We start from the raw sequence: 27,822 nt of genomic DNA, 5'->3' as shown, positions 1-27,822 counted from the left end.
ATACATACATACATACATACATACATACATACATACATACATACATACATACATACATACAATACATACATACTCACATAATAGTGATGACAATGATGATGATTATGATGTTGAATTTGAATGTTTTTTTAGTTTGCTGCATATCAGATACAAGTTCAATACGGAGATTTTGATGAATTAAGATATAAGTCAGGAAATATAGAGTAAGTAATTTTTTTAAATATATACTTAAATTTTACTGATAAATTTTTGAAATCTTAATGGTTTTGGAAAACTTAATTTCTCCATTTCATTAGATGTCTATCAGTTTATTATTTTTGAAATTGTCGTCTAAAGTTATTTGTAATATAAATTATTGTAAATGTTAATATATTTTGAAAGACATACTATTAAATTATTTTAACTTGTTTTTAGTAAGTTTAGCACCGTTTTTTTTTTGATTTTATAATATACAAAGTTATGTCAATTTTTAAAGCTTCTGTCAATTTTTAGAGAAACTGCAATATTACTACCCTAGAAAATAAGTTTTTAAACATTTAAATAATAAGTTTTTAAACTTTTAATAATACCCTCAGTTGATTTATGTAAACTCCACTGTGCCTACCCCTAAATAATCAGTCAATGTGTTCGACACTAAAAAAAAAAGTCTATAATATTGTGTTTTTACGATTTTTATTAGTTTCTGCAATTAACTAATTAATTTTTATTTTAAGTGATTGTACTTTTGTCAACTTAAAAAGTAAAGGCAATGTAAAAGATGGTTTTATATATACTTATATACTATTGCATAAATAGATATACATTTGGCGACTTTTTTTGCAGACCTAATAAAAATGGCAAATTTATATGATCTTACATAATCTGTTTTTTTTTTAAATAAAGTTACTCAGGATTTAAAAAAACAGCAGACATGTATAATTTGTTTAGTTTTTACTTGTTGGCACTTTTATTTACTAATTTTACTTATTTATGATATCTATGTTTTTCAAAATGTTTATTTGACCCATCTTCTAGATTAACTCATCTTTATTTGTGAGAGGGTTCAAAAGTAACTTTTTTTAGATTTTGGTTTACTTTAACCACTATTTCTTATTTAATTTTTTATGCTGTTTTCAAATTACTTAATACTTTTTTTTTGTTATAAATATTTAGCTTTCTACTTCAATTTTAATAAAAGTGATTACTTTGACAAAACAATCGATTGTTAACTTAAGTGAAGCCAATATTATTATTAAAGTAGAATCCATGTTAAATAATTTTTCATTCATCATATCAATAAAATATGTAATAGTTATGTATGATTATAAATATAACAAAAAATTAGGCATTATACATGAAATTATTCCGTATAAGGAACAATACATAACAGTTACTTGTGAAAATGCGAAATAACTTCATAGCAGCTGTGGTGCAGTGATTGGAGTCCGTTCTCAAAAACAAGAGGTCTGAGGTTCTATGTTTACTCTGGCTAGATAAGCAATGTTGGTTATGAAGAAAGTGTGAACTTTCTAGTTAAATTGCTCTTCCATGGTGTTTTTTTTGGAACACCTTAACAACTACAAAAAAATCATGTAGATAATTATGAATTGTTGTGAGGACATTCTAAGTAGAAACTTATTAAGTTAACCTAAATTAATAACTTATTCTTCTGTAAACATAATACAGCGTTTTTTGTGTGGATTTTTGAAGAGTGGATTTACTGTATCCCTAAACAAACATCACATTCTTCAATTTTTTTTTGGCATTTAACAGATTTTTCTCTTTTTCAATATATTCTTTGACATCTGATTCACAAGTTAATGGGCTGCCTTGTAATTTTAAACAAGTCACGATAAAATTTCTCTTGGGCGCCTAATGCAAAGTTTACAGTTCTTTTTTTGATAACCTGCTGTCTCAATTGTTGCTGTCACTGGTTCTAACTGTATTTTATATTTCCAATTTTTTTAACATTTTTTTATGGGACATTTTTCCCAAAACATTTCTAAATTACATAAATCTTGATTTCACAATGGTCTGGATATTATTAGGGATTTTTGTAATTGACGGCATTTCCAAAGCCATTGGATTGAGTGAATTAAGCTGATGCTTAAGCTCATTGTTATTTATAATTGTTTTATCAACTGCAAAAATTTGATTAAAAACATAGTATATCAGCTATTCCATTGGTTTATCTTTTTCCTAATCCATAATACTTTATCCATAATACAAATCCACAATAATTTCTAAATAATGGCTAAATAATTAGCTTTCCATAGCTATTTTTGCAAAACTATATTTGCAAGAGTGATACAATCATCCATTTTTTTTGTGCGTAAATACAAACTGCTTTTGTGACTACTAAGCAGTCAATTTTGTCTAGTGAAAAATTCCAAAAGAAAATTTATTGTTGACTTCATTAAAAACAAGTACAACTCTGAGAAAAGGCATCTTTGTATGACAAAATTCGTCAATTACTGGCAGATTTCTAAAGAAGTTCAATTTTAAAAATAAAGGTAGAACATCAACCACAAAAAAATAGCAAAAACTGAATTGTTTTTTGAACTTTTTTTAAAAAAAAATTGAATAAGAATAACTGGTTAAACAAAAAAATATAGAATTTTGGACCCATTCCCCCCCCCCCCCCTCTCCTCTCTCCTTTCCCAATTATTTGGATTTTTGTTATTAGGTTTTTAGGTATTAATCATTTCTATTTTAAAAATGACATTTTCTAATAAATTATTGAAATTTAAGATTTTCAAGTACCACTGATGACAGTTTTCTTTTAGTAATTTTATAATTTACAAAAATAATAATAAAATATAACTAAAAATATTTAACTTTTTAGTAAATTTGTTGTATGTTTATATTTGTTTTTCTTTAAAAAATGTTATTGTCAAAAAAAATTTTTAATGTTTGTTTTTCTTTAAAAATAAATTATAAAAAGATGGTGATTTAAAAACAAATTGTATGTTGTGTAAAAATTGATTTTAGCTTCAAAGAATGTGTCCCAAAAGAATATTTTAAAAATAAAGAAATCCAAAAAAAAATTAAAAAGGTTTGAGTTTTTTATTTTAAGAGTGATAAGGGTACACTTAATGACTCTGAAATTATAAATAATAAAGTTCTATAAATTCCCAAATTTCATTCAGGTTTTTTCATTGATAATATTTCAACTAGATAATATAGTTTAATAAAATTTTATTTATTAAATAAAATTTGTACAAATATAAATGTTTAAATTTAATAGGAACATAGTAAATTGGTGGGCATAAATGAACTTGATTCCAAGTATAAATATATACAGCTATGTCAGAATCTTCCCACCTATGGTGTTACTTTTTTTGTTGTGAAGGTTTGTATTTATTCTATTATTTAAATATATATTTATGTTTATATATATATATATATGCATATATATATATATAATATATATATATATATATATATGCATATATATATATATATATATATATATATATATATATATATATATATATATATATATATATATATATAATATATATATATATATATATATACACACAAATACACAACTATACATGTATTTATATGTATATATATATATATATATATATATATATATATATATATATATATATATATATGTCTATATATATATATATATGTCTATATATATGTATATATGTATATATATGTTCCGCGAGAGTGATGCTTGTAACATTTGACACTTTTTAAGCTATTAAAAAATGAACCGAAAATGTAAATGACTTGAAACTTTCTAGAAATGTAAAATACTATCATATATTTTAGTATGCAAAAGTTCCGCATTAAAATCTTTAACTTTTTTCAAAAATTAACTCTACTTAGAGTACAAATAGCAGGTTTGTATTCATGCTCTTTTCCAGGCATTATGTCCTTACAGTAAAAATATACCATACTATACACTATACAATATAGCATAAGAGAAAAATTTCTGAACAAACTAAACTAGATTACTTTCTTAAAAAACAAATTATACAACTAAAATTGTGTTGTGTTGTAAGTTATATTTGATTAAATATAACCATGTTTTTCTTTGGCAGGAGAAAATTGATGGTAAAAACAAGTTAATTCCACGTCTCTTTGGTGTAAGCAAAGAGAGTTGCTTTCGACTTGATGAAAAAACTAAACAAGTAAATTTCTTTCTAGTTGTTTATTTTTGACATCAAAATTATTATAAGTGAAATAATTAAAACAATAATCAAGTAAATCAATAAATATAAAACAATAATCAGCCTTTATCTGTTTTGTAAATATCATCCAATATCATAAATATCACTTATAATTTGTCAGAATATATTGAAACATGAATAAATTGTTTTATATTAGAAATTGGTTTTGGAAATTCATCTTTTTTTTTTAGGTGTTAAAGGTGTGGCCATTAACTTCTGTAAAAAAATGGGCATCTTCTCCTACTAGCTTTACATTAGTAATAATTTTTCTTTGTTTTTATTTTTGTTATTAAATTTAAATACATTTTTTTATAATACTTATTGTTAACATTTTGTTTTAGGACTTTGGTGATTACAAAGAAGGTATGTACACAGTTGTGACATCTGAAGGAAAACAAATATGTCAGCTGATTGGTGGTTATATTGACATTATATTAAAAAGGGTATTTACTTTTAGTACCATGTTATTAAACAGCAACAAGTTAAAAAAAATTATAAACTTAATAATATTTAAATATTTTTTAGCACAAACTCATAAATATAGTTATTTTTTATTCCAACTCATAAGAGCTCATAAGAGATTGATGAAAGTTGAAATTATTTTGATAGTTAGACTAGAACTTTAATGTTGTAAATAATACCCTGCAACTAAAATTATTTAACTTATTTTTTTTAACCAACTTTTTAGTTTGCTAATACTTTCAATAAAGACAGTTGACTAACTTTATAGTAAATGTCAACATGTTAGTTTAACTTGTAACAAAGTACTGTTATAAAAAATAGTTTTACAGAATCATAATAAAATTTAAAATTTCAAAAATAATAATTTTTTGGGTTTTAATATATCTTTTATTATATTTATAGTAAATGGCACATCTAATAGTTAGGGCACAAATTTCACCATTTAATGTCACCATGGGATTTAATTTATATTTTTATGTATTCTAATATGTTTAGTCAATTTGGTAAGTTTCAAGTTATTATATATCAAAGTATTACCAAATAAATGATTTGAAATGTAGGATTTTGCTTTTCCATGGAAGTAGGTAAACACAGAGCTTTACTTGGAAGTTGGTAAACACATGTTTCCATAGAACTTGGTAAACAAATGTTTCCATAGAAGTTGGTAAACACAGAACTTCAAGGAAAAATAATATTTTTTTTATATATATTAATAAATATATTTTGTTTTATTTTATTTTAAAACCATTATTGTGTTGTAAACTATTTTTTTAGAAGCTTATAAATTGTAGAGACTTTTCAATGGTGGTGTACCATGCTTTAGGGTACTCTCTACATTATTTTAATGTAACTTGAAATAATGACTTTCATTTTTAAACTTTTGGTTTTCAAGCACTGTGTGACACATAATGTGTCTCAATCAAACTTTGAAAAGCAGAAAGATCTTTTTTTAAAGTGAGCGCTTGATGGCTGCACCACTACTAACTAAATTACTACTTAAGTGAATAAGATTTTTTAGATCACAAGAGAGAGTTTCTGTTGATTAATTTTAATTAAACAAACATAAAAGTAGGATATTTTTAGATTAAACTGAAAAGTGTTTAATTATGAACCAATTTTAGTTAAACTAAAAAATTGGATGATTTTACTTGAACTAAAAATATACTTAACTTTTTACTTTGCTATTCAATATGTTAGTCAAATATACTAATAAACTAAAAACTTGCTTAATTAACTTTTTAGTTACATGTTATTCAACATGTGAGTCGAATAGGATGTTAAAACATCAATACTTTTAGTTAAACTAAAATGTTAGTTAAATAATTTTAGCTTTAAACATTTTTAGTTCTGTTGCTGTTTTTAGTTTTGGCCACAATGCTGTTATTAGAATTAGCAGACTTTTGGCTTCATAAAAGTTTATATATATTTTTATTATTATTTATATATATACTTTTGGCTTCATAAAATTTTGTTTATTTAAAACTATTAAGCTACAACTACTTTTAATGATTGTAGAGAAAGCGCATCCAAATGTTGATGGGAGATGGTGATGATCATGGAGTCATTGCTGAAGGAACTAATCTGCCATGCCGCAGAATTGATATTTCACGGAATAACTTTTTAAATGTGCAAGAGTCTATTCCCCAATATCCAAGGAGATCCAGTGTTCAAGGACTTTTATCTTCAGGGCAACAAGCTTTAACTAGTAACTTGGATAATAGTGGCAAAGCCGTTATGATACTTGTTGATGAGTTAAATGAAGAAAGTTCTTATGACATTAATGAACCCTTATATGAAGAGCTAGAAACTGAGGTTTTTTTTAAAATAATTTTAAATTTTATTTTAATTTACTTGTATGTTTATAATTTTTATATAAAATTGTTTGAAAAGAAAGTTGATGGTGAGTACCAAATAGAAGATTTGATGTCAGACATTGCAACAGGTGTTGTTTCAATTGTGAACAAAACATCTAACAATCCTTCTGATGAAGAACTGGTTGCTGTTGGAAACAGTGTTACTTCATTGTAAATACATTATTTTGTGTTTATTAAATTAATCTTACCCATCTGTTTAAATAACACTCAATTATAAAGTTTATTCATTTATTCATTTATTAATACATTTGTTTATTTATAAATACATTTGTTTACTGAAGGTAATACAAAATAAAATTAAGAAAATTTATTTTTGTTTTATTTATTTTTCATTTTTTCTCTCACATTCAATACATGTCATCAGAAAAGACAAAAAAGTAAATAATTTTATAAAGTATAAAAGTATATTTTTCTATTTTAATGCCAATGCTTGTAAATGTTTTATTGTTGTTGTAAAAAGAAAGATTTCTTCAATAAATTTTGATAGTAGGGGACAAAAAGAAAATTTATTATCAAACACCATTAATATTTATTTGAAAAAAACATTCAAACATTTAATATACAATATTAAATAAATATTTGTAAAATCTTATACAAAAAAAGTATATAAATATTAAATACATGTCTATATTAAATAAATATTTGTAAAATCTTATACAAAAAAAGAATATAAATATTAGATACATGACTACATAAGCATTAAAAGAATTAATATAAACACATTTTTTTTTAATTTAGTCTCTGTACATAATTACTGCTTGAATATCTAATAATCTATTTTAATTTTCAAATAATATATAAAATAAATTATAATTTGGTTTCTGCAAAGTATTTATTTATCATTTTCTTTATTTTAAACATAAACATTAGAACGTTTTGTTGGGAGATAAATTTTAGTTTCTGATGTGTTATTAAAGTTTTTACTTTAAACTTGTTGTTGTTATACTTTTGATGATCCTTTCGTGTTAATAAGTTTATTTTTCTTTAAAAGTGAATTAACTTTTAAAAGTGTCATTCCTGTGTCATTAATAAATTTTATCATTCTTATAACTTTAATATAGTATATATTTAATAAAATTTGTTGTTGTTGTACTTTAACTTTTTAGAACATCAAACTTAACTGACTTGACACGGAAGTTAAAGTTACAGACCAAAGTTTTAGATAATGAACCTGATAATGGTTCATTTCTAGATGCAGCAAAAGATTTGGCTCATGCATTTAAAGGCCTTTTTATTTCATTAAATCCAAAGGAAAATGTAATAAATCTTTTTTTTATTGTTTGCTTGTTATATAACTTTAAAAAAACTTTTTTTAAAGTTATATGTGTTTAGCAGATTTGTTATATTGAAAGTTATATGCATTTTTCGCCGATTTGTTATATTGAAAGTTATATGTGTTTAGCAGAATTGATCAGTTTTTATCATAACACAAGAATTTCTGATAATATATCAGAAATAAAAGGGGCTATCCATTTAGTATGTACACAAGCAAATTTGAGTTTTAATTGTTCCCTCTTACTTTAACTTATGTCAAAAAATAAAATGACGTTAACTAATTATTACATCAGGTAAAAAAAAATTTTTAATGAGTGGTGTTTTATATTTTTGAGTTCCTTTTTCTCTATCAGAAATCAGTTTTTAAAAACTTATTAAAATTGAAAATCATTTGTAATTTCACATTTGCTCCTAACTAATTATAATTATTTGTTCAATTGACTCATTCATTCAGATACCTGATGATGTCAAGCATTATGAAAAAGCTATATATAGAAAGTTCTTTTTTGGCTTGCTATTGCACCAAAATGTATGTGTAAATTTCACATTAGACCAAGTGAAATTGAGCTGCTTGATTGATTCAATTCATAATTTATATCAATTATCAAAAATTAATAATTGTATTTTCTTGTTGAAGAATGAGAAGAGTTAAAGCCATTTTCTCAAATGGATGCCACTTTTCCTTTTCTTTTTTTTTTCCCTCAGATCTCTATGAAGTTTAGATCTGCACAACATCAAATGCAACAACACAATTGATATGCACCAGCAAACATTGCAAATCTATATGGTATGCATATGGCAATACATCAAACACACAGATGATTTCAGTACTGCAAAAATATACTAACACATACATATGAATTGCAAAATGTTTTTGGAAAAAACAAATTTAAATGATATTTCTTTTTTTTTTATTGTGTTGCAAAGGTAAAAACTGATGCTTGTAAGATGTGCATAGATTTAGATGGAAGATATTTAAATTTGATGCTATACTTTTCATGCCTTTAAATTCTATCTTTGAGTAGCGTAATGGCAATGACAATTTTAATATTTTTTGATATTTTTAAAATAAGATATTACATGGTAGATACAACAAAATATTCTGTTTTCAAGACTATATATACAACTATTTTCTTATTGAGTTTTTTTTTTCCTATTTTCCTCGTTTCCTATTCTGCTTTGTAAAGTCATTTTACTTTTTTCAGAAAATAGATACAAGAGTTTTAAATTGTTGTAGTAAGGTTGTTACAAAACATATGTTTTGGGTCTATTTTTTTACAAAACTTGTTTTAAGTCTGTTTTTTTACAAAACATTTAATTTGGGTCTGGGTTTTAACAAAACACATGTTTTGGATATAGCTTTTTATAAAACAAATGTTTTGGATCTGGTTTTTTACAAAATAAATTGTTCTGATGTGGTTATTCAAAGTTGCATAAAATTTTAAAAATATTTGAGTTGTGTTTAAGTTTTAATTATATTTTGGTTAAAAAATTAATTATTTAATTTAAAAAGTAAAAATAACTAAAAGATTTCAGATGTTATAAAAGTTTAAGATGCTTTGGTACAAATTTGCTAAAACTTTTTAGAGCATACTTTTTCATATTGTTTTTAATTTATAAACATGCCTTTTTCAAACCATTACCCAATTCACTTACTGTGTATGTATTGGACAGCCCCTTGGTAACAGTAGAAAAAATAAGCAAATAAAGTGATATTACATAGATAATATTATTGCATTTTAATGTTTTTGAAAATAACATTTTATTATAAGAACCCAATTGAAGTTACTATCAGTATAAACAAAATAAGTCGAGCTTTCATAAAATTACATTTTATTTACAGAATCGAAGTGAAGTTACTATTAATGTAAACAAAATAAGTCGAGCTTTCATAAAAATCAATCATAAAGTTCCAAAAAATCCTGCTTTCAATAAAGTTCTACTTGAAATGGTTAACGAAATTAAAAATGCATCTGATTTGATACTAGCAGCTTCAGATGATGTTTCTCAGGCATTGGATGGCGAAAGTTTGTTAAAAATCAATAAAATTGCTGCTCAGTCAAAACAAAGAATGATACAGTTCACATCAAGCATCAATCTATTATTACCATATATTACCTCTTCTAATGCTCAAGCAGAGATTTCTGATTTAATTGAAAAACTTAATGCAGATGCCAATACTTTGGGCGAACTCTGTTTAGTAAGTTATTTGATTATCTGAAATTTTTTTTTTAAATCTTACTATAAATATGTTTAGTAACTTATTTGATTATATGAAATTTTTTTTTAATCGTTCTATAAATATGAACTAATTCAATAAAGAGAACATGGTTTGAAAAAAGAATATAGAAAAAAATTGACTAATTATTTATTTTTTTATAATGGTTTAATATATTTTTACAATTATTTACAATTTCAAGAAAAAGTTTAAATGCTAGGTATGGAAAATATGTTTTAGTCATAAATTTATAAATATTCAGGTGTAAAAATTTTCAATTGCAAACCCCTCAAACACAAAATCTTCAATAACCTAATTGTCACCTCCATCTTTTATATTTCATCTCAATGTTTGTGTATTTTTATTCCTTTTTAAGAAGTGGCATAAATAAGGGTATAACTTGCAATATTAAGTTGCAATAGTAAGTAGTAAGTTGCAATATTAAGTTGCAATAATAAGTTGCAATATTAAGTTCCAGTAGTAAATTGCAATAAAAGTTGCAATAATAACTTGCAATAATAACTTGCAATAATAAGTTGCAATAATGATTTGCAAGTTTTCAATTATTTTTCTCTTAAGAAGTGGTCATGGTTGATGAACAATAGTTTTTGATTATTAGGTTAAAAAATAAATTATTTAAAAATAATTTTAAGGCTGCAAGCAGTGATGACAATTCAAAATATAAGATACAATCAGCTTTAATTGATATCAAAGGTTCTTCAGATGCTTTACTTAAACATATAGAAAAAAACAATGAAAATTTTGCAGAGCAAAACATGTATGATGTTCTACTAGATGCTAATGATGCATTTTTTAAATGTATTGGTGATTCTGGTGAAATGATTAAACAAGCTATCATAATTGGTCAGGTAAATCTTTTTCAATGCAAATAATTTACTTTTGTTAATTTATTTTGTCTCAAATCTGACATGCATATTTTTTTTTTTAATTAGTTTTTCATAATTTTTTTTTAGACTTGTGCCCAGCTTGCAAAATCGATAGAACTATCTGCTAATAACTCAGTAGATGAAAAAGAAAAAAAACTAGAAGCAGTTGCAAAGCTATCAAGTGCTACAGCTGCTTTGTTGAAGTCTGCTAAGGTTAAATTCAAGCATGATTGTCGTATTTCATTTTAATACTTTCTCTTTAAACAAAAAACAAAACAAAAAATAAACAGAAAAAAATCATAGTAATTTTTTAATTACTGAATGTGTGGATTAAGTCTTTGATTTGTTTTATTTTCTATTTTCTGTACTTTTGTTTATTTTAAAACTTTTCAAAATTTTAAAAAATTTTAAGGTATTAAGAGATCAGCCTGATGATTATGAAAAACAAGCTGCTTTAAAGTCAATGGTTATTGATGCTCAAAATGTTGCTAATATTGTGACAGGTGATGCTATTAAAGCAATGTCAATAACAAAATTGTGTGGCTCTGCTGATGCTGCTTTGAAATCCACTTCACAAATGCTGGCTACAGCTAAAAATGTTGCTATTAAGAATACAGACTCTGTTGCTCAGGAGTATAACAAAATTAGTTCAGTAGGTTTTATTTCATTACAAAAATGAATACATACATACATACATACATACATACATACATACATACATACATACATACATACATACATACATACACACATGCATACAAAAATAAAACAAAATAACAATGTATTATTATTTTGATATTATATTTTTAGATTTTAAAAAAACATTGTTGATCCTTAGCGTTAACAATATTTTAGCAAGAAAATTTCTTTTCTTTCTTTTTAATATTTTTAATTTATTTTTAAACAAGACCTAAACATCTAAAATAAGTACAAAATCTAAGGGAGTTTTAAAGCGTGGCTTATAATAACCAAGGGAAATTTAAAGTATGACAAAATTTTGTCATTATGAGTCAGTTTAACTGATAGTTAAACTGACTTGCAATTACAAAAACTTACCAGATTAGTAAAAAGTTTCTGGTTTTGACTATAATTTAAACCATTATGTTAAATAGTTGGCTTTGATTTAATATTATTGAATTGTGTAGGTTTTTATGACAGTAAACAATAAAGATCTGGCAGATGCTGTTAAAGAATGTGAGCCAAATCCAAAAAATGAAATTGCAACTAGAAAGCTCATGTCATCAAGCAAATGCTTTGTTCCGGTAATTTTATTTTATTAGTAAAAAAGTTATTTGAAAAAAAAATAAAAGTAAACAAAATTATTTATATATATATATATATATATATATATATATATATATATATATATATATAGATATATATATATAGATATATATTTATATATATATATAAAGGCTGCATCAAGACTCATACTCGCTTCAAGAGCATTAGTTACACCTGAAAGCAAAACAACTGATGCATTTGAACTATCTCATACTATTTTGCAAGCTGAAAAATCATTAAAGGAACTATCAAAATCTATGAGCAAGGTATTTTTTTGTCATCAATAAATAATATAACTTAAAATATAAATATTATAATATTATATAAATATTATAAAAGATGAATATTATAAAATAATATAATAAGTAATATGACTATTCTAAAAACTAAAAAATTACTTTTAGGGGTTGCTCAAGACCCTCAAATATTAAGTGGATTTTTAGTACCTATATATTTATTAAAACTACTGATATATTTATCAAGACTACTAATATATTTATCAAAACTACTAATATATTTATTGAAACTACTAATATATTTATAAAAAAAAATTTTTATACTAATATCTTTATCAAAAAAAGTCTTGTCAAATGTCAACTTGAATCTCAAAAAAAATGAAATTATATAAAAATTTCAAAAATATTTTACATACAAATTATTATTTTAGATTTTATTGCATAAAAACTTTGAATGAATAATTAAATGGTTTTTTAAAATAATTTTTTTGGAATTTTTTTTTATAAAATATAGGATGTTAAGAGCCTCAAGAGTCTTGAGCAACTACTAAATATGATTTTTATATTATATAGAACACGATTATATAAAACACAACTAGAAAGTAAGAGTATACATTTTTATATAATGTCGTTTAAAATGGCGTCCTAATATAAATAGTGCATTATTCATGTTCAATCTTACTTCACTTTGGTTCACAGCTTGATTAATAGCAACAATAATTTTTTTACTCAATTATTAAGCAAACACCTGCTGGTGTAAAATATAAGCAAACTGTAAAGTTTATCCAAAATATGTTTGTTTGGTTGTACTTAATTTCTTGATTCATTTTTTTTTATTAAGTCTATACTAAGAAAAATGCATCAAGAAATGACTGATGCATTTTATTTAAAAGCATCATAATGATGGCCTTATTCTGGTTTGACCTTTGCATTATGTCAAAACAGTGAATTAAGCTATGTAGTTCATACTTGAGGATTTTTGGAATATTCGGTAATGAATGGTTTATTAAAAAAAAACTAGCATTTGTGTAATAATATAAATACTTGCCTCACAAAACTCAACAAGGACCTCACAAAAGTCAACAAGGACATCATGATAGACTTTACTTAGTCAACTTATCTTCAAATCAAAAAAAAAATTAGAGCTGAGACTGATAGAAAAAATTTATGTCATACGTTTCTTTGCAAGATTACATAAGCAGCTTAAAATTTTTGGGTGAAAAATATAAATTGTAAAACTATTAGTTTTACAATTTATATTTTTTACTGACTTTTATTGTTTTAAAAATAAGTTATTGATTTGTGCAGGCATCTCAAGACAAGTTAGCATACGAAAAGGTGTTGGACACACTTAAAAGTTCACTTCAAGATCTTGAGCAAGTCCCTTTAAATGATACTGATATTGCATCAAAAGGAAACATGAAAGATTCTCCAAAGGTTGTTTTTTTTTTAATTGTTTTAATAAAATCTGTTAAGAAATAATGTTTTTAATTGTTAACAAAGTAAGCTTCAAAAGCTTTTAAACTTAAAAATCTCTATTTTAGATTCTACATAGTCGCATGGTTAATCTTTGTGAAAATGTTGAGAGTTTAATACCTGCTCTTATTGAAAAAGAAGAAAATAATATAGAATCTGTTGACAACCCAGTAAGTTGTTAGAAATTTTAAAATTGTGGTATTTTTTAAAATGGATGAAAAAAAAATCAATTAGTTCAATCATCTTTTTTTGACATAAAACTTAAATAAGTAACATCAGTTTAAAGATATCAAATATTCGTTGGTAAATTTTATAAATATATATATTTAGTAAAATGATGTAATATTATTATATATTTTTATTGTTATTTTTTTAAATCTAATTTTTAAACCTTATATCTTATTGTTGAATAAAAAAGAAATTAAAAAAAAAAAAACTGAATTAGAAGTAGAAAAGTTTAATGAAAAGCTGTTATACTTGTTAAACGTCAATTTTTTTCAGCTTTCCACATTTGCTTCCCATTTAAGCACATTGTCAGAACTTGTAGTTTCATTTGCTACTTCAACTTTTATGTCAATGATGCCTTCAAAACAGGCAGAGATGCTGTCCACAACAAAAACAACTTTTGAATCAGCTATCAACATGATCAATGCTCTAAATGAAAACATCGATGAACAGGTATTTTCAGGTCTATACAGTACTTTTATATTCTGTAGACTTTTTTAAATGAGCAACAAAATGCAGATATTTTTTTTAATAAAAGAAAAACCTTAAGATTTTAGGTGCACATTACAAAAACTAAATTTTAAATAAGTTAAGCATTAATTTAAATTAATGCTTAACTAAGTTCTTTTTTCATTAAAACTAACTGCAGAGTTGTTCTCTATGTTGAGTATACTTCCCTACATAGTTCTTCTACATATATGTTGAGTATACTTCTCTACACAAGCGTGTATGCGTGAATACACATTTAAATCTATTCCGTGTAGGTTAAAGTCTATTAAATTTTAACTTTTTAATTTTTCACTTTTAAATTAGTCTTCACACTGATCAGCAAACTGACTGAAACTGTATAGAAAACCTGGATGATAGATATCTTGGTAGATAGTTGATGATAGGTGGATGACAGATATCTTGGGTAGAGAGGGAGAAGTTTTTTAATTAAGCAAATGCTAACTTATACTCACCCACAAGAGTTTGGCTAACATAAGAATCTTTTACTGTTTTAAAGTCACACTGAACTATAGGTCTAAGTTGAGAAAACTGAGATGTAAAGATGTATTAAAGACTCTTTTTTATCTACCCAAAACAGTTTGCTGAACAGTGTGTAGACTTCATTCTAAATTTAAACATACAGAAGAGTATTCTCAACATTAAATGCAAATATCTTTTAATGAAAGAAGAGTTTAAAAGCTGGTGGTCTCTTTAGCTAACAGTGCACAGTGGGCCAGGTGGTGGACAAAACCTAAAAAATAAATGTTTATTATATTCAAAACCACATAACAAAACATATTTGTAATACTCTCATTTAAAATTTTAAAAATTGTTTTGAGTATAATAGTATTTTTTAAAACCACAAAAATCAATTGCGGTTTCATGTGTAATAAAAAAATTTTTTATTTTAATAAAAGCGTAAAAAAAAAATTTTTTTATGCATAGCTATAGTAAACAGTAAGTTTTAAAATTTTATGAGCTTACGGGATTAGTTTATATATTTAAAATATCTAACACTAAAGCTTTTCGAAAAAAAATATAAAGTAAAGATCAGCCTTTATAATACACTTATAATCTGGCTTTAAAATAACGTGGTAAATTTTTAACATTTAATACTTTTATTTTGTACAAAAAGTGTCACATAATTTAGGGAAACTACAAGAACCTATATTGAATGCTTGAACTTGTAAATGTAATATGTGTACAACCTATTTGAACTATATACATTGCCCCTAACTTCCCCTTTTGGGTTTCTTTAACATTTTAAAATAATGACTTGTAGCTTATGTTATTTGCTTGAAATCAACTTTTATTTCTCATAAACAAAAATACATGTTATTTTGTTTGTTATTTTATTCAATACAAATTACACTGTTAACCTAACATTTTTTTTGTTTTTTTATATACTAATAATATAAGAATTGGTGACATTTACGGACTTACACAACAAAATAAACTAGTTCCCAATGATATACCATTCTTTTCATTGATATTAACTGTTCTAGTTTCTGCAGATATTAAACTAGAGGATTCTGAGTGAAAAACTTTATAAAAGTATAATGTAAAAAGTTGATAGCTGCAAAAAATAATAATACTCATTTTGAGAGAAGTAATGAAAACTGGCTAGCTCAAGATTTTCAATACACCTACAGTTCATTATATGCATCATCAGTTAATGAAGTTGGGAAACCATGTCGCTCTTTCAAAAATGCTTGTAACAAAACAAAAAGAATAAGCTTAACAATGTTTTTAATATTTTATTTAGCCATAAATTACTTCAACATGCAACATGCAATATGCAACATGCAACAAAATTGAAACTAAGAAGTGAGTTTAAGTACAAAACTGGCACAAAAATTTCTATTATTTAAAATAAATACCCATTAAACCTGCTTAGATATATTCATTCGATGAAGCTTTAGCATTCATAATTTATGGTGATATATCAAAATCAACATACCAGCTTCTAAGAAATGGTGCTGAAAAAACGGCTGCCACATATATCCTTTGTATAATAGTATAGGATCTTCAAAAGCTAAATGCTATTCCAAGAATATTCAAATGGATGGCTATTCAGTACAAATACCGCTAAAAGATTTTCTAAAATACACTCTTAAAAAGCTATGTGGTATACAAAACATAATGCTAAGGAATTAACTAAACTGATGTTTAGATGCAAGGCTGGTTTTAATGGTGCTACAGGATATAGTGTTTACAAACAGGTAAATTAAAATGAAAATAGTGACGAATGAAGAGTGCCTGTTGATTATTTGCATAGTACCTTTAGAACTCAGTAGACTTTATAATAATAAAAACGTTGTAATATTATTCATCCAGAATGTGCGGTTAATAGATTAAAAATAAAAAAGTACATTTTTATATACAAAGATGATAAATAATCTTCAGACTTATTCAAAACATCGTGGGCATATAATAGTATCAATAATAGAGTTTCAAATCTATATATTTATTTATATTCTCTATATATTTTTATAAATTTATCTATATATTTCAAATCTATTATACAATATCGATAATAGAGTTTCAAATCTAGTGATAAATTTTCATTTTTTCTGAAGTGCGCATTTTTATTTTTAAAGTTTCTTGCATCAATTTTTTTTTAGTTTATTCCACCAGAAGAATTTGTTATTCAGTTCCACAATATTAAGAAGTTACAGGATTTGAAACTAGAAAATTGCAAATCCGCGTTTTTAAAGTTTTATCAAGTTTGTTAAATAATTTTTAGAATTAGCAACTATTTAACTAAAATTTATAATATAAGTAAATATATCTTAATACAAAGTGATTTTTTGGACATATAAAGGGTTTTAGTAAAAAAAAAGATCAAAATAATTTTGTCCACCATATGTCTAATATCCAGCCCACTGTGCAGTAGCTCTATCATTTGTACTTAGCTTGAAATAAAAATTTGTAGAATTTCCCAAACAAATAAACAAGCAAACAAAAGTAGTAGTAGAATTTAAAGTAGTAATTCAAGCTTAATTTAGACAATTTGTGGCAATTTGTTGTTGTGGTTCTGTGTTATGAAAAAATTTAAAATTTCATGATTTTTTGTTTATTTTGGGTTTCAAACAATTTCTTCACATAGTATTGACTTGTAATGGTGTTCCTTTTTTCAACATAACCCAAATGAACAACACCTGATGTTTTAAAGTTAGTGTAAAACTTTTTTTTCGTTGCTTAAGCCTGTTGCGCTTCACTAAATTTTTTAAACTTTCACCAACCCCACTAGTATTAGATAGCTTATTTCATGTAATTGTATGGTACTGTGTTAAAATGTTCTTATCTATTTTTTTTTAAGAATAATTAAATAATTAAATAAGTATATATAATTAATTAAGTAAATAATTTTATTATCAAGTTTTCTTTAATATTGTCATGCATCTGCTCATTCACGCTTGATTACTATACTTGGTTACACTTGCTTGATTACTATACTTGGTTACACTTTGAGACTACTAAATAGAGCAAGCCTTCATTTTACAATTTTACTGTATTAAAATTTTTGGTTACTATAAAATCAATTTATTGGTTACGGTTTATGGTATGGTGTGTTGAAACTCAGGGTTTTGATTTTAATATATGATTGATATTTAATTTTTTTTCATTTTAAAATATTTTTAAAATGAAAAAATAATAAATTTGTTTAAATAATATAAAAATTAAAAATAAAATTAGTTATTAAAATTATAATAACTTTTTTTATTACACATAAAAATATGTTTCAACAATGTATTTAAAGTATTCATAATAACATACGTTTTTTTTTAATACAGATATTTAATTATTCCTTCTCTTATTACAACTTTATAGATGAATTTTTTTATACTGATATAAGTACAAATTTTTCTGGTATAAATAGGTAGTAGATATTGTCTCCCCAAGATCTAACTATGAGTTAGTTTTTGTCTTTGTTTTAATATAATAATAGCAGTAGTATTTTGTGGAAATACTTAAAGGTCGATGTATAAAATGTATGTATGTATGCAATTTTCAAACCTCCTGCTTTGCAAATTGGAGGTGGATGCCACTTGTGGTTACCCCCAGAAAGCAAATTAAAGACAAGATGATTTGAAGGTTTTCTCTAGTGACTTCTGCCTTCTAACAAGAGACATTTGTTTTTAAGTTAACAAACACCAAAGGTTAACAAACATTGAAGATTGTTTTGAAAATTTGAACTGTTGTATTTTATTTAATTTGTTCCCAAAATTTGATTATTTAAAAAAAAATTTTTGTACATAATTTTTTATAAAAAAGTTAGAGTATTTTAATGTTTTAGAAAAGCAAGGTAGAGAGGTTTAACAATAAAACAACCATTTAAATGTTTTTGAAAAACAAAGTGGGGGAGGGGGGCTAAATAATAAGACAATCGTTTGTCTTTTATCTACCCTTTATATTTTACAAATGGAAATATATTTGATATTATTATATTAAATATATATTTTAATAGCAACAAAAAAAAAAAAAATATTGATTAAATCATAGATTTTAAAAATTAGGATTTGTAGATCTTGTGACCACATTGTATTCTGACAATATTATTGATAAAATACAAATTGGTTACAAAATACATTTTTACAATATTTATGACAGTAAAATTTTAGTTCAAGATTTTTATTGGTCAATTAAAATTTAATAAGATTTTTTTACTGACAAGCAAAAGTTTAATATTGGCAAAAAATATTTAAAGAAAAATACGAATCCTTATCATATCAATATAACATATTATTTGACATAAGTGTCTTTCATTTTCAATTTTGTTGCAAAAAATAAAGAAATAATAATTTTAAAAAAATTAATTTTTGTAAATGCTTTAATTATTGGAAAAAGTTCAGTTCAAACAAATTCAACCTAACAAATTATTTTTTTCAAATTTTTAATGGATATTAAGGGTATTGCATTTTTCAATAAGTTTTACAATATCTAGTGTTTAAAATTAAGAATTTATTGATGTGGTTAAAAATTTAGCAAACCTTAATCAATAACTGAAAAAACAAATCTTGAAATTGCTTTTTTCATTTTTAAAACCTTTAAATATTTTTTTATTTCTTCTGGTGGAAGGAGACAAAATTTTCACCAAAAATTTGATGAAAATTTAGAAGCGACCTCCTAACCATGTTATCTTTAAAATACTTTCTGATGACAGCCACCAACGGTTATCACTTTTCATATGGCAACAGTGTCTGAAACAAATTGCTGTCAATGGCTTCCCATTCCCAAAAAGTTGCATTTTAAATCAATAATTAAAAAGCAAGAATAGAATAAACTTAGAAGTTTGAAAAAAAATTTTAATTAAAAACTGCTTGCTTAAACCAAAACCCTCAGGAGATTATTTATACTTACATCTATCTCAGTAGATTTATGTGAACATATGTCTTTGATGTATGTATACATTGATCTCACACTTTGATTATACACACCTGTTATATTTTTTGTTAATATATATTTATATATAATTTTTTGTATATATAATTTTTTATACATATGAAGCAAATAAGCAATTTTCAACCTGATACAAGTAATTTGGAGCCTGCAGTTGTTGAAAGCAACAATAGTTTTAAAACAGCTTTAAAAGAAAGTAAAGAATTACTAAAAGATATATCTGTTGAAAATGACGTATGGGATTATGCTGTAAAAGCAGTTGAAGTCAATAAGAAAAACGTAAGAATTTTTTTTTTTATTATATTATATATCTAACATAATATAATAAATAAACATATATAGTAAACATTTTGTGACTGAAAACTTATTCTTTCTTTAACTTTTTTACCCAGAATTGTTGACACATTAGTATTTATAATATACCATTACAAAATTACATAATCAATTGGCTTATTTTTTAAATAAGAATTTAAATATTTTTTAAATTGATGTTAAACTTTAATACTATATAATAACGCTTGGTTACATGATTAATCATGTTTTTTCAATAAAATATTTTCAAATATTTTATTTTTATTAGAATTGCTCTAATTTGATTTCAATTTTTAGTTAGCAGACCATGATGGTGAGACAATGCTATCGGATCCTCTAGAAAATGATGGTGAGACGATATTAACAAATCCCATAAAAAATGATGGTGACATGATATTAGCAAATCCTATAGAAAATGATAATGCAACAAAGTTAAACACTGTTCATCATCAAAATGTTGCAAAAGCACTGAAAATAATTGACCAAAAGTCTCATTGTTTGGTAAAAATACATTTATTTTTTTTTCTAATGTTTTTACATAAAATACAGGGCTTTAGTTCTGCCTGTAGGACAATATGGGTTTATGATACATACTTTTGAGATAATAACTTCAATTATTTCAAGCCCTAGAAATGTCTTGTGTTTGACACTACCAAATAATAATTATGAATATATTATTAAGGCTGAAATATGCTGTACAGAACCAAATGAGCAAGCTGCAATAAATTGTACAATACCGAATGATCTTGATGAAATAGTTCAACATGTATCTATGAATTATGGAAAACTTTGTGAAGATATTAAGCAAGCAAAAATTATTAAATCAGAGGTTTTTAATTTTAAAGAGTTAAATTTTATTGTTACATCCATGCATATATATACATACATACATAAAAACATACTTACACACATACATATATAAAAACATACATATATGTATGTATATATATATATATATATATATATATATATATATATATATATATATATATATATATATATATATATATATATATATATATATATATATATATGTATATATATATATATATATATATATATATATATATATATATATATATATATATATATATAAATATATATATATATGTATATATATTTATGTAGTTTGATTTGTGTTTAAATAATAGATGGGGAAAGAATTCATTGCTAACACTCTAGAGTTAGGTGATGCCTGTGTTAAAATGATGACATCAGCCAAAAAGTTTCATATTGATCAGACAGAAGCTAATAAAAAAGTTGTTGCTGAAAATGTCAGTGGTGTTTCTGCAAAGGTATTTTATTTCAACATGTTTCATATATAGAGTGAATTTTAAAAACATTGTTTACATTAAATAATTATTTTTACACAAATATATTGTTCAATTAAGTTAGTTATATTAAATTTTAAATTGTAATAATGATAAATCGTACTTATTATTGTATATATGTGTATTATTATTGTATATTGTATATTAGAGATGTGGCGGGTACCTGGCAATATTTTTTGTTATGCTAGGTACCTGGTAATTTTTGGAGTTGCTAGTTAATATTTGAAGGTGCCTGGCTACCTCTTAAGGACCTAGGTAAATTTTTCAAATGCTCAAGAATCCTGGAAGTTGATGGGTACCCTGTAATTTATGTATGTTTGCCGGTTACCTGGTTATTTGAAATTACCCGGTACATCGCAGGGTTTTTGAGGTAACCGACTCATTTTTTAGTGTTTCTAGATTGCCAGGCACATTCAAAAATTAAAAAGCACCTTCAAAATTACCATGCCAATTCAAAATTACCTTCCAATAATTACAAGGTAAACCGCCACACCTAAAAAACTTGCTGGGTACCCGACACATCTCTAGTGTATATGCATATATATATATATATATATATATATATATATATATATATATATATATATATATATATAATTTAGTAGAAAATCACTTAACAAAAGTTTTTCTCATTTAACACTGTGTTTCATCAATAAAGACTCATCAGAGATGCAATTTTCTACTAAGTTATAATTGCTCTGTTCTTTTAAGAACATTGAGCACTCTGTTTTGTAGAATACATTTTAAAATTGTTTAAATATATATATATATATATATATATATATATATATATATATATATATATATATATATATATATATATATATATATATATATATATATATATATATATATATATATATATATATATATATATATATATAAGCACGCACACTAAGAGGTAAACAGATTCTATCTGTTGGCTGGCGTAGATGTATTTATAATACATTGTTTCCAGTTTGGGATGTTGAGTGCTGGATCTTCTTGACTCAATGCATGGGTATTGCTTGTGTCTCTGTTTTTATGACTAGGCAACTCATTATATTATCTCCTAATGAGGGCACAGCTCTAAAACTCAGCTTTATAGGTCTGACTTCTAGCTGGAAGTCAGGTTTCCTGAAATCTGTGGTAGCTCTCAGAGAGGTTGATTCTATCAACAGCTGTAAAGTATCAGAGTACTAATAGTTCCATGTTGTGTATGGATGGTGTCCCTGTTCATACTTGTTGTGTATTGTTTAGGCCGCATTTGGAGTCTATTGTTATGGCTTCAGTTTATTAACAGTAATGAGGCAATTGCTTTGACTATTAAATAGTGTACTTTGTACTTTCCATGCTCTGAGTCAAGTTCTTTAACAAACCTAAAAATGACTAGAGTACCAAAAACTATAAAACACAAAAAACCATTGTCATCGCCAATGTCTCAAAATTTATCACTATTATTCATGGTCTTCAAAGTAACTTTTATTTTGTTGAGTCTTACCTCTTGGAAAGTTCATCAGATCTACTTGCTCTTTGTTGAACTAATTTGAATTCAGCTGTCTCATCTTGTGATCTTAGTGTTGATGGTTCTCTTCCTTTAATATGTTAATACTCCAATAGTCAGATGCTTGGCCTAGGCATTTATATTCTTAAGAATTCACACTAGAAACTAGGTTTATATCCGCAGACTATTCTTTTATGTATTGTTTCTCATCTATATAAATAATCTTGCTGCAAGTGGTTCTATTGAAACATCCTGCCGGCAACAACTATATACTTAAGTCTTGGCAAACAGTCATTATATTTTTATTGCTTAGAATAGTTGAACTTGAGAATGGTCTCTCTTTTCTGTAACAGGTTGGGGCTCGATGTGGCTGGTGATTTTTAATCCAAACAAAACTCTTACTCCAAATAATTATCATAATGTTGTTTATATTCCTATATTGATGAATGACAACACTCTTACTTTACATATGATTGTATTCTAGTACTAACCATAACCTTTACATATGATTGTATTCTAGTACTAACCTCTCACAAAAACCTGGTTGCAATGTTAGCATCTGTTTCCTCTCATTATTGTGCTCACCATTTTTTTACTTATGGTTCCATTTTCTGCCTCTATAAATTTCTTACTTGTCCCTCTACAGAATACTGTTGTCATATTATCTTTTAATAATGCTTTTTTTCTTTTAGGCAAGGTCCATATAAATATTGTAAGTGTAGTTAGAACTGCTCTAGCTGCCAGCCTTTAGACTTTTGTCTCATATTTGTAAGGTTACAACCTGCTACAGAAAAGAGAGATAATCTCTTTTTTTTTTTTTCTTTTCTGAACTGATAAATTTTGATATTAGGACAGCTGTGTAGGAAAAAGAACAGGTTTTAAATAAATCACACACGCACACACAGATATATATATATATATATATATATATATATATATATATATATATATATATATATATATATATATATATATATACATCCTTTCCTGATGAACCTACTGATGGAGAAACAAGCAGTCGAAGAAAAATAAAAATTAGATAAGTGTTTTTACTAATTTATATATATATATATATATATATATATATATATATATATATATATATATATATATATATATATATATATATATATATATATATATATATGTATATATATATATATGTATATGTATATATTATATCAAATCATGAAGAAAATTATTTAGTATGTTTTATATTTTATAAAGCTTATTGGTTAATTTACAATGGTTAAAATAATATTTAATTAATAGTTAATTTTTAATGGATATCTTATCTGGATAAAATATTAGTAAAAAGTTTGTGTTTTTTAATCTAGTTTTATATGCGGTTTTTAGGTTGCTTTGCTTGTATTGAATGTTGAAAATGGTTTTGTTGGTAGACAAGAGTGTGTTGATAGAATGGATACATTAGATGAACTTATTGCTGAAATCAATTCAACTAAAGCGGTTGCAAAGAATCACAACCTTTTTAATATTGATAATTCTACTTTTGAAGAACATAAAGAGGTTGTCATTTTTTAAAGTAATTTTATATCATTTTTAATTTTAAGTGCTGTTTATAAAACATTTTATATTTATAAAATCTCTGGAGATTTTCTATGAATGTTAAAAATTATAAATGAGTTTTGTAAATAAAAGTTCTGATAATATTGCTTTATATATGTATATATATATATATATATATATATATATATATATATATATATATATATATATATATATATATATATATATGTATATAGATTAGTGCATTTGGGAGTACAGAAGGAAAAAAATGATTCTTATGCCAACAAATACGTCACTTTTAATTACTTTTGACATTCATCCAACATTTGCGTGTTGTCAGAAAGTTAAAACCATTAATTTAATTACAAATTAATCGTTTTTTTTAAAAACCGCAAAAACGCAAATTTAATTGACCAGAATGTTTTTAAAAACATTCTGAATGTTTTTAAAACATTCTGAATGTTTTTAATAATATAAAAAATGTTTTTATTTTATTTTTTTTAATCAAATGTTTTATTTTTATCTTTTTTATAATTTGTTTTTATTTTTATTTTTTTTACTGTAAATCATGCACGGAGTGTTGCTACATCGACTATCTTATAGCCTGACTTGCAAACAAAGTGCTGCTACATCAACTGACAAACAGCCTGACTCGCAACGGAGTGCTGCTACATCGATTTTAATTTTTACTTTTTGTCAACAAAATACGGAAAAACTTTATATATATATATATATATATATATATATATATATATGTATATATATGTATATTTATATATATATATGTATATGTATATATATGTATGTATATATATATATATATATATATATATATATATACATACATATATATACATATATATATATATATATATTATCTTTTATTTTTTTATCTATATATTATATATATATATATATATTAAAATATCTTTTTAGTAATAATGATTTTTAGTAATAACTCAAATAACTTCTAATATCTTATCTTAATAAACCCTCCAACTTATTCTGTGACAATCAATACCCTGCAACTTACTCTCTGACAATCAATACCCTGCAGCTTACTCTCTGACAAACTATTTTCACCACTAGAGCAGTAGATCTTATTTTACTGTTAACCATAAAAACAAGAAATTGTGATTATTTGATTTAATATGCATTTGATAAAAACAGTATGGCAAAGGACTATTGCGCTTGATATATTAATGACTTTTAATAAAATCTAGCATGGTCGTCTGCTTCATAAGCTCTCTTTGCATAGTGTATCTGTTAAAGTTTTTTAAATTGAATCATCCCTTTCTAATGACAATATTAGAGTTAATCTTGATGCAACACTCTCCTTCATTTTTAGTAACCTTAGGGGTGTCACAAGATTTCATTTTTGGTCCCATGTTGTTTTTCATCAAATTAATGATTTTCCTGACAATTTTACCTCCAATTGTTGATTATACAACTTCAGTCTTCAGATAAAAAACCATCACCTTTTAATCACCTAAAACAGACACCCAATCTGGAATGTTTTTCTCTTCTGCAATGGCTTGGGCCTTGCTTGCCACGGCTTGGGCCGTAAGTTGTGAAATTTAATTCAAAAACCTTTGAGTTTCACTCAAAATTGTTTTCTTGTGAAACTCAAAAATTTGTTTTCTATTAACCATTTTTGCAATAATTTTGATATTTCTATCCTGATGAATACACTCTCATTGAGTCCTCTCACATCTTTTCAAATTATCTTTGACTACTGACCTCTCACAGAAACCAATCTATTAGAAAGTTTGCATTTGCTAAGGTCTCTATTTATTGTGCTTGCATTTTTTTTTTTTACTTGTTTGATTTTTTGCCTCTATAAACATCTATTCTATGCTTGTATGGAATACTGTTGTCATATTTGGTTCTTCTAATGATGTCCTTTCTCATTTAGACAAGTTCCAAAAATGTTTTATAAATGTAGTTAGAACTGATGTAGCTGCCAAGCTAAATAATATATTATCTCTTGTTCCATATTTCGAAACGCAATCTTGCATAACTTGTTTTTTGAACATGAATGAACATAACTGTTCAATCCTGCTCAAAAAAAATTTATTTATCTAGTTTTTTTTGCTTGAACATTAATGCACTTGTACTTGCAGTCTTGTTAGAAGTAAAAATGTTATAAAAAAATAAGGTCTAAGTTTCTGAACACTTTTTTTTGTAGGAAGTGTTAGTGTCCATTCAGAATGTTGGAAAAAATCTAAAAGCAATTACAAACATGTTTCCAGTCTCTCAAACAAATGTTGCTGTTTTGGTTAAAGATGCCATCGCAAATGCCAACAACCTTGGCTCTGTAATGAAAAAAGCCGCAACTGCTTTAGGTACAGAGGATGCTGATGGTCAGGTATAAATATATATATTTTTTATTAATTTTAAAATTCATTTATTAATTTAAATTGAATTTATAAAGTTTCAAAAAATTTGCAACAATTTGCAGATTTTTTGAAACTTTAAGAATTCAGTACACATAGCTTAGTCTTTAGTTTTCTTCATTTTTATATTTGCTTTAGTTTTTTGCAGTATTGTAACTGAAATTTTCTCTAAGAACGTTATCTTCTACTAATTTCAATATAAATTGATTATTCAATAGCGATTTTTTTTGTTTGTGCAACTGATGTGTTTAGATAATAAATTTGTTTATTTCGAGGTCAATAAATGTTTTTTATAGTGTAAATTGCTCTTTGTGAGACTAATTTAAATTTGGCTCTACTTTCTTCAGATATCAGTATTGATGGATGCTATCCTTTAATTTGCAAAGACTCTAGTAGTCACATGCTTGGCTTTGGCATATAATTGGGCGTATACACATTAGTTCACCTATTTATTGAGAAATCAAGTTTGAATCCTCTGACCATTTTTTTAGGTGCCACCTTTTCACTCAATTTCTTATCAAATTGATCCTTTCTCTTTACTCCTCTTTCATTATTGTTGTTATTGGTGACTTTAAAGCTTATCACTTGGCTTCAAAAGGTGGTTTCAACCATGCAATTAGCTTCATCGGACTCAATCTATCATCAAATTACTTACTACAACCTCAAATCTGACTGGGATTCTTTTTGTGATTTTCTTGGATCGCCATAAAGAAAAAATCTCTTTCATTTTCATGTTTTCCTGATTCATAAAACTACAACTTTTTAAGTCTTT

The 27,822-nt window shown here is 25.0% G+C and overlaps 1 protein-coding gene across 1 annotated transcript in view; it reads left to right on the top strand.

Moving 5' to 3' along the window:
* LOC101241044 (talin-1) overlaps positions 1–27,822 on the top strand; it is an 81,165-nt gene that overhangs the window by 35,999 nt on the left and 17,344 nt on the right. Inside the window, exons 10-33 of the mRNA XM_065791073.1 lie at positions 133–203; positions 2,971–3,034; positions 3,227–3,331; positions 4,044–4,133; positions 4,364–4,429; positions 4,514–4,615; positions 6,150–6,446; positions 6,525–6,658; positions 7,615–7,765; positions 9,627–9,983; positions 10,655–10,870; positions 10,976–11,101; positions 11,301–11,540; positions 12,034–12,150; positions 12,304–12,438; positions 13,717–13,845; positions 13,953–14,054; positions 14,386–14,562; positions 20,110–20,280; positions 20,611–20,814; positions 20,996–21,142; positions 21,465–21,608; positions 24,484–24,654; positions 26,843–27,022. Coding sequence (XP_065647145.1) covers positions 133–203; positions 2,971–3,034; positions 3,227–3,331; positions 4,044–4,133; positions 4,364–4,429; positions 4,514–4,615; positions 6,150–6,446; positions 6,525–6,658; positions 7,615–7,765; positions 9,627–9,983; positions 10,655–10,870; positions 10,976–11,101; positions 11,301–11,540; positions 12,034–12,150; positions 12,304–12,438; positions 13,717–13,845; positions 13,953–14,054; positions 14,386–14,562; positions 20,110–20,280; positions 20,611–20,814; positions 20,996–21,142; positions 21,465–21,608; positions 24,484–24,654; positions 26,843–27,022 — 3,696 coding nt within the window. The remainder of the gene's footprint in view (positions 1–132; positions 204–2,970; positions 3,035–3,226; positions 3,332–4,043; positions 4,134–4,363; positions 4,430–4,513; positions 4,616–6,149; positions 6,447–6,524; positions 6,659–7,614; positions 7,766–9,626; positions 9,984–10,654; positions 10,871–10,975; positions 11,102–11,300; positions 11,541–12,033; positions 12,151–12,303; positions 12,439–13,716; positions 13,846–13,952; positions 14,055–14,385; positions 14,563–20,109; positions 20,281–20,610; positions 20,815–20,995; positions 21,143–21,464; positions 21,609–24,483; positions 24,655–26,842; positions 27,023–27,822) is intronic.

Source organism: Hydra vulgaris, chromosome 02, assembly GCF_038396675.1.
Source record: "Hydra vulgaris chromosome 02, alternate assembly HydraT2T_AEP".
Taxonomy (NCBI): Eukaryota; Metazoa; Cnidaria; class Hydrozoa; order Anthoathecata; family Hydridae; genus Hydra; species Hydra vulgaris.
Note: the sequence above shows the minus strand (reverse complement) of the source record. Positions and strands in the feature narration are given on the sequence as shown.